At 32.1% G+C, this 16,233-nt stretch overlaps 1 protein-coding gene across 1 annotated transcript in view; it reads right to left on the bottom strand.

Annotated features, from left to right (window-relative positions):
• Positions 1 to 974: 974 nt before the first annotated feature.
• LOC145258314 (A disintegrin and metalloproteinase with thrombospondin motifs 17-like) overlaps positions 975 to 16,233 on the bottom strand; it is a 107,260-nt gene continuing 92,001 nt past the window's right edge. The window contains exons 17-19 of the mRNA XM_080116374.1: positions 12,989 to 13,155; positions 5,019 to 5,101; positions 975 to 1,020 (exon numbers count right to left, since the gene is read on the bottom strand). Coding sequence (XP_079972500.1) covers position 1,020; positions 5,019 to 5,101; positions 12,989 to 13,155 — 251 coding nt within the window. The 3' untranslated portion in view covers positions 975 to 1,019. The remainder of the gene's footprint in view (positions 1,021 to 5,018; positions 5,102 to 12,988; positions 13,156 to 16,233) is intronic.

Raw genomic sequence — 16,233 nt, 5'->3', positions numbered from 1 at the left:
GATCATAGTCAAAAGAACCACTAGAGTTCGTTTGAAAACACCAAACGGCGTTTTTTTCTTGGTAGCATTCGACATTTAAAAATAATTTTGAAGATTTAATTCCTTTTTACTAGTATTTATATTTGTATTTAAAAAAAAGTCAAGAATTCTGATTGATTGATGCTAATAAATCAAAGAAAGCCTGTATTATTCAATCACGCCTCTGTTGTAAAAACGAACAATCATTTCTTATTCATTTAAGAACTATCTGAAATTGTATTATTTTTATTTATTAAAATTGATTTTATTTAGTAAAATTAATGATATAACATATATTGGATGATCCTAATTTTTACAGTCTCTACGAAGTAATCGTTTTAAAAAGTTCAATAGGTACGTAGAAAACATATGATGGATTAAAGGGATTAAAAGGATTATTAATAATGAATTATCGTGTAAAAAAGACATTTAAGCCTCAGACAAATTCAATGAGAAATCACAAAACTATTCAGTTTTGTTGATATATAATTATTAAAAAATTGAATTGAAAAGTTGTTATAAAACACTGACCAATTATCAGTGTTAAAAAGTGTGTGTGTGTGTGTATAAATGGCACAACAAACTGTATATATATATATATATATATATATATATATATATATATATATATATATATATATATATATATATACACACAGTTTGTTGTGCCATTTTCTCATTGCATGTTCCGATTTCTAATATGAACCTTGGGCGTTTCTTTTTTCATTCTTTCTCTTTCTTCTCCCTCCATCTCCGCAGGTGTGAACATTTTCAGACTTTGACCACGCTCTATACACCACAGCTGAAGTTGTAGTAAGCAGCACAGAGAATACGTAAACCTTTTACTAAGAATGGCGCTTTCTTTTTATATCTTGTCACCTGAATTTCATTTTTTTTATTTCAATTGTATACTTTATCAGCCTTGATTGATCATGAGAGAAAAACAAACACACTCGCAATATAATAACATATGTTTATTCATGTTTCGTTCAAAATCGATATCTGAAATAAAACAAAACGTGTATTAAAATGTATTACCAATCAATAATATTCTCGATATATATATATATATATATATATATATATATATGTGTGTGTGTGTGTGTGTGTGTGTGCATGTGTGTGTGTATGTATTTATATATATATAAATATGTATCTTCAAAAACTCTTCATAGCCAGTACACACACACACACACACACATATATATATATATATATATATATATATATATATATATATATATATAATGCCTATGAAGATTTTTATTTATGTAAACAGTTTTTTGTATAAAAAAATCTTTTATTTATTATTTATTATCAAGCACTCTTAGAACAATGTAGCGAGGACATTCATTCCACTTCTGCAAGGTCGGTTTGGCAATGTCCAGTCGGGCATGTCGTGGAGAGGAATCGGGCATTTTCTGTTGACTGATGCTGGATGTTGATGTCGAATTTCTGATTCATTTCATCACTTTTTTAAATAGTACTTTTTCATCGTAATGGTTTCGCCTCATCCAAAAAATGTAATGAATGAAACCGGTCGCAGACAGCTAAACAGTCAGCATAGCCGTCTTTTGGTGCAACTCTGGCTACATGAAATGTCGAGGAGCTTCGTCGGCGTCTGACCTCTGAGCTGAGCGTCGCCGGTTGTCATTAAAAACTACTTTCATCGCGATTCACAACCCGGTCGAGAAGCGGGTCGTTCTTGTTGCGTAAAACAAAGGAAGATGACACTTCAAAACGGTGTTTCTTTTGGTTGTCGTTTAATTCGTGAGGCACTCATTTATAAAGTTGTTTTTTAGTTATTCTCATCTCTTTTACGTGGTTGGAAATCATCGTATACGTTACGTCTAATTCAGAAGCAAGTTCTGAAATAGTTGAGCATGGATTGGCTTCGACTAAGGTTCTTAATTGATCGTTATCAACATCCGATAGCCGACCATTATGCTCATCATCTTCAAGACTCTCGTCGCCGTTACGAAATTTCCTAAACCATCATTGTGCTGTGCATTTAGTAGTCGTTTTCTGAGCCAAACGCGACGTTGATATTGCAATCTGTTTTAGTAGCATTTCGACCTAGCTTGGATTGAAATTAAAAAATTGTGCGAATTTGCTTTTCCCATCTTGTATTCAACGTTCTGAAAAGAAGACATAATCGTTTTAAAACGAATGTAATTTAAACGATTGAATAGAGCAATGGTGATCCATTAAATTAACTCCTAACGGCTGTTTAAACCCGTGCCGTTATAAATAAGAATAGCGTCTTTTAATTTTAAACCGTTATAAATTAGAAGAACGTATATAAGCATTATAATAATAATTAATATTTAATAATAACCCCCTATTATTATATACACTCCTACTACTTTAAATTCCCACGTCCTCTCCCTCCCCCTTCTTATCTAACTCCCCTTCATCTACTACGAATTTTCCATTCTTATGTGGTTTTATAACTCAGTTCATCTATGAATTCTGACGAAGCTAGTCGGATATTTCCTCTTCTTTTTGAGGATTTCCCCCTAACTGAAACAATATGTGGACTCATTCTGGACTCACAGTAATAAATAATAATATACATACATATATTTATATATATATATATATATATATATATATATATATATATATATATATATATATGACAGAACAGTTTAGTACTGTTTTTATGTCTTTTATGCAGATTATAATAAATATATAATTATACTAAATCTTATGTCTAGAATCCGTATTCCAATGCTGAGTAAAGTTCATTGCATTATTTATTTGTTTAAAATTCAATGTATAAATTTAAAGAGTCTTATATAAAAAATGAAACCCAGAGAATCTTGTTATATTTATGCTTAATGACAATAGATCAAATTCAATGCAAATCTAATATATTTCAATTTTCATATGAAATATTGTGCCAATATTCTGCACCCTAAAACCTTTTAAAAAAAATAACCCCCAAAACTGAAATTTGGGGAGTATTTATTAATTCTTGTCTAATAATACAAGAATCGGTAGTATCTGAATTTTCACGATCCCCCTTCGCTTAAAACTAAATTGTCCGAAATACTCCTTCATTTGTACTCCTTGCGCCTAGCGCGTGTGTTCCAAAATTCATAATGATTGGTTGCTTTTGTTCATTTTTCTTTTTAATAACAAATATATTACGGTTTCTTTACTAATTCAAAATCGGTCTATTTCTTAATATGTTAGCAATTGCTGATGCAGATGCAAGAAAGATAAAACGAGGAGGGCACATATTTAAAATATTTCTTTCATATTTCTTCTCTTCCTTTCTGTTCATGTTATTGTTAGAAATAATTTCGCAAAGTACTATTTAGCAAGGTCAAAAGCAACCCGAGATAAACGGTCAATAAAATTGTCAACTGGATAATGAGCAATACTATGAGATGATTGAAAACGATGAATTGAATGGACAAAATTTGATTACTTAAATAGGACTGCTCGACAAGTATTTGTTGATATTTGACTTGAACACGACCACGTAGGCTGCAGGGATGCAGTCCCCTGGTAATGTGTTCCATGGATGGGAAGTTTCTCTTAGTTCCCTTTTAAATAGCCATGATATATATTTTTTTTATTTTTCACCACTCACTAAGGCAAAAAACCAACTGAGTATAAGATTTGATGAAATTGTAAATTATCGGATGATAATCGACAATACAAGAGGTTTGGCAGAATTCAATGACTTAAGCGAACAACTCGATATTGTCGATATTAGACTTGAAGACAGCTATGTTGTGTTTGCAAGACAACTGTCTCGTGGTAATGTAACTCAAAGACACGAAGTTATTGGAAATAATATGCATTTCTATTTAATATGCTTTTATTTTTTCCTGTATAAACGAACTTATTATCAAAGCCAAAAGCCAAACGAGGATATTGGTTAAGAAAATTGCCATTTGATCGATCAGCATCACTCGGATTGCCTTTGACTATCTCGTTTGCTTATGTTCATATTATTGGTTCATAAATATATGATGTAAAAATATTTGAATCGCATAACATTACGATGTTGAAATGGAAAGATTTGATTACTTAATAATACGACAGCCAACAAATATTTGTTTACATTGAAAATGATCATACTGTATTCCCTAAAATAGTTTTTTTATTTGTAGCATGTAATATTAGGAAAAATCATTTAGACAATAACTTAGCGTTTATAACTAGTTTGACTGGCCATTATGAGGTTTATTGTCTACTATGAAATTCTCTTCATGATCTATTCGTGACAACTACTTTAATATTGTTTCATAATTTTAGAGATAAGTATTGATAATTTGGGCAATTAGAATTATTCGAAGAATTGTTCTCATCTTCTAACAACACTTCAGCCGAGGTGACCTCCAACCATTCTCAGGCGTGAAATCTTTATGTCAAACTCTAGAATCTTTATGTCAAACTCTAGAACCCTCATGTCAAACTCTGGAATTTTTATGTCAAACTCTGGAATCTTCATGGCAAACTCTGGAATCCTCATGTCAAATTCTGGGATCGTTATGTCAAACTCTAGAACCTTTATGCCCAACTCTGTAATTTTTATGTCAAACTCTGGAATCTTTGTGTCAAACTCTGGAATCTTTATGTCAAACTCTGGGACCTTCATGTCGAACTCTGGAATCTTTATGTCAAACTCTTGAATCTTTATGTCAAACTCTTGAATCTTTATGTTAAACTCTAGAATCTTTATCTCTAACCCTTAAATCTTTATGCCAAACTCTGACATTTTTATTTTTAACTGGGGAATCTATACTGATACTAATTTTGAACGAAACTCATTACTTATTCCACATGAGTAAATTACTTTCGTTCTCTTGGCCGCGTATTTTAAATTTTATTCTCAGCTGATATCGCCTCCAGTTAAAACTTCAACCTCCACAAGACTGTCACTAAAAATGGATAAACTTAGTACTTTATCCGTTGCGCAATGGGTTTTATCCCTCACTAGATAATCAGTCGGTGTTATTACAAAAAAAAACATGACTTACCAACCAATGATATCAACGTTATCCGTGCATTTAGGATTCTTTCCAAACACTTTTGGCGGGAACTGATGAGTACAGTCAAACACCTTGAAGAGAGACGAATTCAAAAATATATTCATAAAAAAGAAAATAGACATAGAGTAGTCCGACTGGGGAATATTCATCCATTTATTTTCATTTGTCTTAACTTAATCATATTAGGGGTAAAATACGGGTGTCAATAGTCTTAATTTTTATTTTAATTTTTCCAGTTTCATTAAGTTTATGCCTGTTTTAACATTCACATAAAACATCCATCATACTATTTATCGGCATTTCTGCATTACACGGACAGCGCCATTGTTAATGGTGATAACTTCAATTTCTTCTTGGTCAAATAACACAACAAATAAATAACTAACATTTTTTTTCCACAAAACACAAAAATATTTGAAAACCAAAACATTTATTTATTTTAATGTATCAATATATAATTGTAAAAACATATATTGATAGGTCTGCGCAAGAAAATATAATTTTAATAAAACGATTTTTGAATTAAAGTGAGTTTTTCCCCCCGAAACATTTTTTGAAGTAAAGTAAAATTGTCACTGTAAGAAAATATAGTATTAATTTTTTGTGGCACCTGTTGAAGGGTCAACAACGTTATATATATATATATATATATATATATATATATATATATATATATATATATATATATATATATATATATATATATAGTTTTAATTTCTGATTAAATAAACAATTTGAATGGAATGAAATAAATAAACTTGGTCCCCTATTCTCTGGCCGAGAAGCGCTACCTGGCGACAGTTTAGTGAAACGCACTAAAAAATGGCGCCGTCCGTGTAATGCAGAAGTGCCCATTTATCCACCGAAATGCATCACCTTATTCTAACTGGCAAAACTCCATTTCTGTATATAATTACACTACCCGATAAACTCTTTCCTTCGTCGGTATTGGTAACGCTCTGCTGGTTAATAATGATAGAAAGCCCCAAAACGTACTCCAAACTATTCTCAACTGTTGCAATTACACGAACACCATTTTATTTAAGAATCATAAGAATATATACAATAGAAAACTGAAATATACTAATACATAGTGGTTATATAAATATCTACAAGCAAGAACATTAGCTAATTATGCAACTGCATACCTCCGTCTGACAACGTAAGAGTGGACCAAAATCTTATCTAGGTCTTACTTTTCTATATTGTATAAATTATTCCTGAAATTATGACATGAAAACATTGATGATTAAAAAAAATCTATAGCTGATCAAGTTGATCAAGCGGAAGTATTGCATGGTAATTACTGTTATCAAACAACATTATATTTATACTTCAAATTTGGAAAAACCGGAAGTTAAAATGCCATAATAATCTTCAAACTTTATCGAACTTAAAATCAAATTGAAGCATTGTGCGGAGTGTCAGAGGGCTGTGTGTGAGGCATATGACAATGCAGTATATGGAAATGGTCTATGTAGTAAGAAAAATATTGATGACAATATTGAAAGAATTTCAATAATTTACAATTACACATATTTATTTCCAAACATAGTGTGTCGCACAAGATGGTAAATGTGTGCAATTACACACCTGCGACACACTGTGTTCGGAAATATATACTGTACTTGAAATTCCTTCAATATTGTAACCGTTAATTATTTTTCTACATAGATCGTTTCCATACTCTGCATTGCCATAACCTTCAAATAAAGCCCTTTCACAAAGTAAAGATAATACAATATGCGACTAATAATTACAAATTCATCTAAAAACACAACTCTATGGCGGAGGTAAGAAGAAGCTATTATCAAATCAAATATTTACAATTAATTACATTGCTTTTATCAAACTATTGCTCTCATCAACTTTAATATTTAATATTAGTGTTTCTGTATTTTCAAAAATGGTTTCCTTTACTTTGGTAAATACTAGCTGCTCAGCCCGGCTTTGCTCGGGCCCTATGTACTGTTCATAACTTTATGTGCATGAGTATATATATATTAAAAAGTATGACTCATATTCAGGTAACCTAGATCTAAAGTTTCAAGTGTTTAGACCCAAAGTTGGCGGGGGAGTTTGATAAAATCTGCAAAGGTCAACTCTTCAAATTTTCGCCCAAAAACGATTAAAAATCTTGCTGCATGTCTGAATACCCTTTATGTAAAATTTCAAATATTTAGACCAAAAATTTGCTGAATAGTTTGCTAGAGACCGCAAAGGTCATTTTTTTTAACTTTGACGTCAATTTTGACCCCTTAACATTTATTGTTTGCGGCTCAAATCAAATTAAAATGTTTGATCAATGTCCAAGTAATCTACACCTAAAGTTTCAAGTGTTTAGACCCAAAATTGGCGGAGGAGTTTTGTAGAGTTTTCAGGGATCAAATCGTTGAACTTTAACCCCTTGACAGTCATATTTCTGGCCGAAACCCGATTAAAAAGATGTTCCCAAATCTCAATACTCCTTGTGTCAAATCTCGAGTCTGTAGACTGAAAAGTAACAGAGTAGTTTGGTAGAAAAATGTACAAACACAGACACACACACGCACACACAGATAATTTCACTTTTCATAGATATATACATATATATCTTTTAACGAGATGGTAGCTTCGTTGATTATAAATAATTTATAATTGTTTTTGCACAAATTGTAAACAGATACTAAATAATAACAGTAGTTGCGATTACAAATATTTGTTTAACTGTTATAATGACCTATTTTTTTGTAATTAAAAACTTTGGGAAATTTAACATTTTTATTACTTTATTCAATACTTGCTAGCGTTTTCTGCTTGCTATTACTTCGCAAAGTTTACTATTTAAAATACTTGAAGCATTAATAGACAGCAATATTGGTTGAGGTGGTATAAGATGGCTAGCCACCCACGATTCGACCGTAGAAACCAACATTTATGGACCAGAGAGCTTTATCATTTTGATGCACCGTCATCAATGAAGCACTTTAAAACGGAACTCACGGCATTCCCTAATAGAGGCGTTTTAGATGATTAGCAACCATTTCTTCGTTCCTGAAAGACAAGAACTACAAATGATCTAATAGTATACAACATAACGTTGACACGCCAGTTTTCATTAGATCACCAAAGTTAAGCGATGCTGAGCTTGGTCAGTACAAGATGGGTGACTGTTTGGGAATACTAGTGCTTTATGTAAGATGGCGGCAACACTTACCTGTTCCCTCAAAAAAAAAAACAGCTGCAAAACTACCGTTGACGGATTGATGCTTGTCAGACAGAGGTAAAGGATGTTACAATGATACTTTATATAGGCCAGCAGAGGCATTTCCCCATTGTTTATTCAGATTAGTAGGCCACACCAAGAAGATGTGGTCCTGGATATGACCTTAAATTATATCCAGTGGTGAGGCCCCAGCTTGTGGGCTTTAGGGAGTGTGGAGCCACCCTTTAATTACCATTGCTCCCAGGTCCACTCTCACCCGGAGTGGTAGTACCTGTTAGGGTTCCAACTATGGGTTAAATAGAAACCGACGCGAAAACAACAAATATATTCTATTAAAAAAAATTGTTCTTCAAAATCTTTGAATTCAGCATTAAATAACCCGAAAAGGGTTGATATGCTGTAAAACAAAAACAATCAACCAACCAACAATCAAGAAGATGTGCACTATGCAAGTCAGGCTAATTGACCTTAGTTTCTCGTTTACACACAGTATTCATACCCTTTTTTATTGACGGTCATCCCAAACAAAGCACAGGACCACTTATTTGTGGGAGGGGGGGCTATTATTTGGGGCCAGATTTGCAGGGATACTACAGTATTTATGGAGTTTGGTAGCGAGATGCCTGTTCACACTACACTTGAACCAAAGTGTAGCAATCCGAGGGAAAAAGTTATTCGATTAGAATGATTTACGGAATCTAGGAATCTCTACAGTGTGTGTCGGGGAGATTTTGTTGCTTGTTGGGTTTGTTGTGGATATTGTCATTAAAAGGGGGGGTACTAGTGCTCTGAATGTCATTAAAATACTTATAAAACAGGCGCCAGGATGCCACGTTACGGACATGGGACAGCAGTTGGAGCTTAGTTTATAGTTCATGACCTGTTAGGTTGGCGACTCTTTTTGGAGCCATATTCGGGAGCGAGAGACTAGTAGCAGATGTGCCATTCCAGATGTGGTAACAATATTTCATACATGGGCGAACCGTGGCGTTATACTGTTGATGCTGGTTATGATGCTGCTTCGCAAACAGATAGTTTTATAATAAGGTAGGAACATGCAAATTGGGCTCCCAGTTACTTTCGTCTGGATTGAATTTGTGTACATACTTGAAAAATAAAGACAGCAGTACAAACGATTCTGTTTTGGTAATCCAAATAAATGTTGCGTCCTCGTAATTAATATGTCATCAAAAAGGCATAAATCTATTGATTTATAAAGATATAAAACCAGCGTCTGGTAAGAGAGTCAATAGATGATGTTAATTGCTATTTGGGGGGGGGGTATTAGATAGATATGGTTTGCATGCATCTGCACAGAAATAAAACAAACAGGTACATATAGCTACATAAACAAACAAAAAATACACTACTTACAACAAAACGAAGCTATTATATAAACATTGTAAAATAAAAAAAAACATTCATGTTTTTCTACTTACACAAAAACATGTCTTTTTCAAATATTGCGAAAAAATTTATGCTTTCTCTACAAATTTTGGTTCTCAATTTACTAAAAAATTTTATAATTGAATTTATTGTCATTTTCTTTACATTACAAACAGTAATGCGACAGTCAATTGTTGCCCACACTCACTTGAATATATACTGGATTATCTCCCTTAGTTTCACATGAAAAGGAATAGCTAAAACACAGTCATAACGAATAGTATATCTGAGTCTAGTGACATCATCTTTTTAAATTTCTTCTAACTTATTTACAATATTTATAATTTAAGTCACTTGATAAAAAACAGTTGATATCTTGTTTTCAAACAATACTAATACTTTACGTTTGCTGATGCTTGTTATGATATTGCTTGGCGAACAGATACATAACGAAACAAACATATTTAGACATCACAAATTACACATGCACATTTAAGTGTAGAATTTACTTTCTCACACAAAATCATATATTTTATAAAGATTGTGAATCAAAATCAAACTCTTGTTTCGTCTACAAATATTGCTACCAACAGTTGTTGCGTTTACATTATAGACAATTGACCTGTTGGCTAAGAGCTAAGTAAAATATCCGTTCTGATACTACATTTAGTTATTTCTGCCCTTAGTCAACGAATAATAAATTATTCCTGATGTCATGCGGACCAGAAAATCCCGAGACACAATCTTCATGGACTTTTCGGGTTAAGATAACATTGTAGTATCTGTTCTGATGCTACACTTTTCTGTCCTCTGCCAGAAGAGGAGAAACCCTTCATGACTGAGACAATTTTTTTCTTTTGTTATTTTTATTCAGAGTGCCGTTTTTGGGGAGCTGGATTTTTTCCACATTAAAAACCGATCTTGTGACTAACTCTGCCCTCGTGGGGAGGCAAAGTAAATAGGAACAACAAAAGTAACAACACTCTCCTACGATACTTGACTTTTGCATTTTAAACTTTAATTCAAGACATTATATAAAATATAATTTTAGAAAATAACAGTATGTTCTCTACAGTGCAATGTAAACTACAATGTATTGTGAATTAAGTCACTACGAGAAGGCACGCGAAGCTTCCTCCCGCGATGGGTCTCCAACTAGAGCAGACAATCAATTTGATTGAAAAATGAGCGATTCCATTGATTTCAATGACAATAAAATATTGGAGTGTGACATATTCGTTGATTCTCATTCAATCCCGGGCAAAGTCGAGTCTTACTGCTTGTTTTTAATAGAAAGATATCGGAAAATGAATGTTCAACCCCAACAAATTTGCTGACTGAATTATTTCTTTTCGTAAACATACAAGAGAATATCCGTTTACGCAAAATAGCGGAACCACGTGGAAATCTACATCAATCAATAAAGTATAATTTACTTTTAATGGTCATCTTTTTAATAATAATTATCTGTTAGCGTCAATACTATTAAAAAATAACCCTTTCTTATTTCCTAATAATAATTCTCATTGTAAGCTAAATATTCTTTAAACAAATAAATTCAATGATTGTCTTCATTTCAGTATTAAACAGAGTTCTATTAACGCATATTTTTTTTATCCATGACAAAAAAAAAATGAGCATTTTGAGGTGAGAAACATTTTTCAGGCTATTTTCAGCTAAACTTATTTCTGGGGTCTGCATTTATGCCGGGCAACTCTAAACATCAAATACTTCAGTAGTTAATTATTGGGCGTTTCTTGACTTCTTTACTTTACGGGTGTGTCAGATTTTTGTTTTTTAATTAACAAACAATAAAACTTAATAGTAAAGAGAGAAAAAAACAGTCGCCATCTTGTTTTCAAGCAATACTAATACTTTAAGTTTGCTGATGCTTGTTATGATTTTGCTAGGCGAACAGATACATACACATAGTAACATAAATAAACATATTCAAACATCACAAATTACGCATGAAAATTTGAATATAGAATCTACAATGTGTACAAAAAAACATATATTTCTAAACATTGCGAAACGAAATCACACTATCGTTTGCTATACAGATATGATTACCAAACAGTTGTCGTACTTACATTACAGACACTTGACTTGATGGTTAAGAGCAAAGTACAATATCTGTTCTGATACTACATTTCGTCTTTTCCGCTCTTTACAGGAAATAAGCCAATAGTTCATAGTTGTGGCCACGAGTTACTTGAGTTACATTACCTTATTTTTCTGGGCAATGCCAGGCCACGGGTGTTCTAGTTTTTGTTTTCAAAATTAATAAACAGGGTTCAATAGTTAAGAGTGAAACTAAAGTTACGTGTACTTGTGTAGAGAACTGGAGCAGAACTTGTAATGAAAACAACGGCTTTCTTTTCTGTTTGCAAACATGTGCACGTTTTAACGCAGTATATTATTGAATTGGCTATAGCGAATTCAAATCTTCACAGATCATGATATTATAGTCATTTATGCATTAATACTTCTGGGAAAGATATGAACCTGAATCGCTCCCCTATCAATGGATGAAATAGAAACAAGTTTTCAATTAATTGTGTTTAAAATAGGGGTTATTGTCCTCCTTTTTACTTTTGAGATTACTACTTATTAAGGCCAAGAGCCATTCAAGCATAAGTATTAATGAGACAGGCATGAATGCCAGCCGAAAGATGAAGAACATTACGAGAGTACAGACATTGCTAAATAGCTTGAACTGCGCTTGATTACTTTTGAGGCCCTCAATGACAGGAATTTATTACTTTGAAGAAAATCAAGTTGTAATCAGTAGGGAAGCAGCTCCACGGCAATGTGTTCCATATTTGGGAAGTTCTTGGTAAGAAGCTCTGAATATGGAAATTGTGTCTGATGCTAGGCGCATGGATATAAACAAAGGCGAGTTATTGCTGTCGTCATCATATCGTATAAGTCCGAAGATTCTATTAGTGTTACATTGGTTCTACCCGATATTTCCCCAGTCAGAACTATTTCTAGAAAGATATCCTGCACTTACGAAAGGGACCGCATAAAGGTTGCCAACATCCGAGGTGAAAGTGATTTTTATGGAACAAACTAGATTCAAATTTGAAACAACCACTAGACCACTATAACCTCCCAGTTATTGCTGTGAATGTCTTACATGGGTCAACCAAAAACTGGAGTTCAGTCGAGTACCTGTGACTGTGCAGAAGAGACCATCTTCCACTAGATTTCGAAGTCGATTGTGTATTCTGTCGATACAATAAAGAGTGATATCAGGGTTAATAGTGATATAGGGTTAATATGATATAAGATAAATGATTTTTTATAGGGTATAAGTGACAAGCATTTCTAAATTGGTGAATGAATCAAAATATACAATTACCTGGCAGACTCCTTTCAGACAGCGATATTTCACATTTTTATCATCTGGCGGGAATTTGTAATCGGTATTCGGTTTCACACAAGGACTACCATCGGGCAATAATCCAATTCTTGATTTTCTTTTACCCTTTGTCGATTTACAGGCAACTTCACAACCCATAAGAGTATCTATTAATTGAAAAAATTTTTTAAATAAATAGATATTGTCCATGTGAATAATAAATTTGACAAAGGTATGAGCCATCGTTGACCCCTGGGCAAAATAATGACTTGTGTTCGACTAATATACAATCAATCGTTTACCTTGAATATTCCAACTTAAAGACAACAAAAGGAAGTTGATTTGCTGTCAAACAATGAAACCAGGAATTACTTTCTTTCTATCTATTGTAAGATAGAAAGGATTGAATTCAATTATTGTTATTGCTCGTAAGTTGTATAACAACAATAAACTGACCTGGGTCTTACATTGTTTTGTACAGTGCAAAATAATTGCGGTCTCTTTATTAATCCACATATTCAAATTGTTATCTATAATTTTAACCTTTAAAGTAGCCTTTACGCTCCCGTGGCAATACGCATTCTTTGAGATGAATAAGCAAATAAAAACTGATAGTTATTTTGAATTACTTTCCCCTTTGAAGTTTAATGCAAATCCCTGAAGGCCTGATATTCCGTGAGCGAAACTGAACAGCACCGGAATCCCTTTCTTAAAGAGGACCAGATACTTTATATGGACAAAATAAATGGCTACAGATATTTGATTGTTGATCTTTTTTTACTAGAAAGAGATATGAGACATAACTACAGGTGTAAAGAGTTTCAGGGTGGTTCGTGAAAAAGAAAGAAAAAAATGGTGGTTCATGAAAAAGTAAATAAAAAATAAATTAGCAAAAAATTAACAAAAAATGCAACAATTTTTGATTAATCAAGAACAAAATATGGTTGTAAGCATTATCATTAGTTAGTGTTCAAATTTGAAATCAATGTTTTTCGTAGTTATTTTAGAAATTATCTTGTTAGTGCTCGGTAAAAAAAAACCTTTGCCCTGCTCATGGGCTCCAAATTCAAATTTTTGGCCATCAAGACTATTGGAAAATGTTAAAAACCGAGGAAATCTTAAATAGTTTTAGTTAGTATTTTTTTTTTCGTATTTCGTGTTTTCCGAATGGATGTAGGGTTAATGATGGGCATGTATGTTTTGTATTTTTTTACATTTTTTTTACATTTCTTGGCCATCAAGACTATTGGAAAATGTTAAAAACCGAGGAAATCTTAAATAGTTTTAGTTAGTATTTTTTTTTCGTATTTCGTGTTTTCCGAATGGATGTAGGGTTAATGATGGGCATGTATGTTTTGTATTTTTTTACATTTTTTTTACATTTCTTGGCCATCAAGACTATTGGACAATGTTAAAAACCGAGGAAATCTTAAATAGTTTTAGTTAGTATTTTTTTTTTTCGTATTTCGTGTTTTCCGAATGGATGTAGGGTTAATGATGGGCATGTATGTTTTGTATTTTTTTACATTTTTTTACATTTCTTGGCCATCAAGACTATTGGAAAATGTTAAAAACCGAGGAAATCTTAAATAGTTTTAGTTAGTATTTTTTTTTTCGTATTTCGTGTTTTCCGAATGGATGTAGGGTTAATGATGGGCATGTATGTTTTGTATTTTTTTACATTTTTTTACATTTCTTGGCCATCAAGACTATTGGAAAATGTTAAAAACCGAGGAAATCTTAAATAGTTTTAGTTAGTATTTTTTTTTTCGTATTTCGTGTTTTCCGACTAGATGTAGGGTTAAAGATGGGCATGTATGTTTTGTATTTTTTTACATTTTTTACATTTCTTGGCCATCAAGACTATTGGAAAATGTTAAAAACCGAGGAAATCTTAAATAGTTTTAGTTAGTATTTTTTTTTCGTATTTCGTGTTTTCCGAATGGATGTAGGGTTAATGATGGGCATGTATGTTTTGTATTTTTTTTACATTTTTTTTACATTTCTTGGCCATCAAGACTATTGGAAAATGTTAAAAACCGAGGAAATCTTAAATAGCTTTAGTTAGTATTTTTTTTTTCGTATTTCGTGTTTTCCGAATGGATGTAGGGTTAATGATGGGCATGTATGTTTTGTATTTTTTTACATTTTTTTACATTTCTTGGCCATCAAGACTATTGGAAAATGTTAAAAACCGAGGAAATCTTAAATAGTTTTAGTTAGTATTTTTTTTTCGTATTTCGTGTTTTCCGAATGGATGTAGGGTTAATGATAGGCATGTATGTTTTGTATTTTTTTACATTTTTTTTACATTTCTTGGCCATCAAGACTATTGGAAAATGTTAAAAACCGAGGAAATCTTAAATAGTTTTAGTTAGTATTTTTTTTTTTCGTATTTCGTGTTTTCCGAATGGATGTAGGGTTAATGATGGGCATGTATGTTTTGTATTTTTTTACATTTTTTTACATTTCTTGGCCATCAAGACTATTGGAAAATGTTAAAAACCGAGGAAATCTTAAATAGTTTTAGTTAGTATTTTTTTTCGTATTTCGTGTTTTCCGAATGGATGTAGGGTTAATGATGGGCATGTATGTTTTGTATTTTTTTACATTTTTTTTACATTTCTTGGCCATCAAGACTATTGGAAAATGTTAAAAACCGAGGAAATCTTAAATAGTTTTAGTTAGTATTTTTTTTTTTCGTATTTCGTGTTTTCCGAATGGATGTAGGGTTAATGATGGGCATGTATGTTTTGTATTTTTTTACATTTTTTTACATTTCTTGGCCATCAAGACTATTGGAAAATGTTAAAAACCGAGGAAATCTTAAATAGTTTTAGTTAGTATTTTTTTTTTCGTATTTCGTGTTTTCCGAATGGATGTAGGGTTAATGATGGGCATGTATGTTTTGTATTTTTTTACATTTTTTTACATTTCTTGGCCATCAAGACTATTGGAAAATGTTAAAAACCGAGGAAATCTTAAATAGTTTTAGTTAGTATTTTTTTTTTCGTATTTCCTGTTTTCCGAATGGATGTAGGGTTAATGATGGGCATGTATGTTTTGTATTTTTTTACATTTTTTTACATTTCTTGGCCATCAAGACTATTGGAAAATGTTAAAAACCGAGGAAATCTTAAATAGTTTTAGTTAGTATTTTTTTTTTTCGTATTTCGTGTTTTCCGAATGGATGTAGGGTTAATGATGGGCATGTATGTTTTGTATTTTTTTACATTTTTTTACAT

The sequence above is a fragment of the Euprymna scolopes genome, chromosome 3 (assembly GCF_053919585.1).
Source record: "Euprymna scolopes isolate OS-2025 chromosome 3, ASM5391958v1, whole genome shotgun sequence".
In the NCBI taxonomy this organism is placed as follows: Eukaryota; Metazoa; Mollusca; class Cephalopoda; order Sepiida; family Sepiolidae; genus Euprymna; species Euprymna scolopes.
The sequence above is the reverse complement of the archived record's forward strand: the minus strand, read 5'-3'. Positions and strand labels throughout refer to the sequence as shown.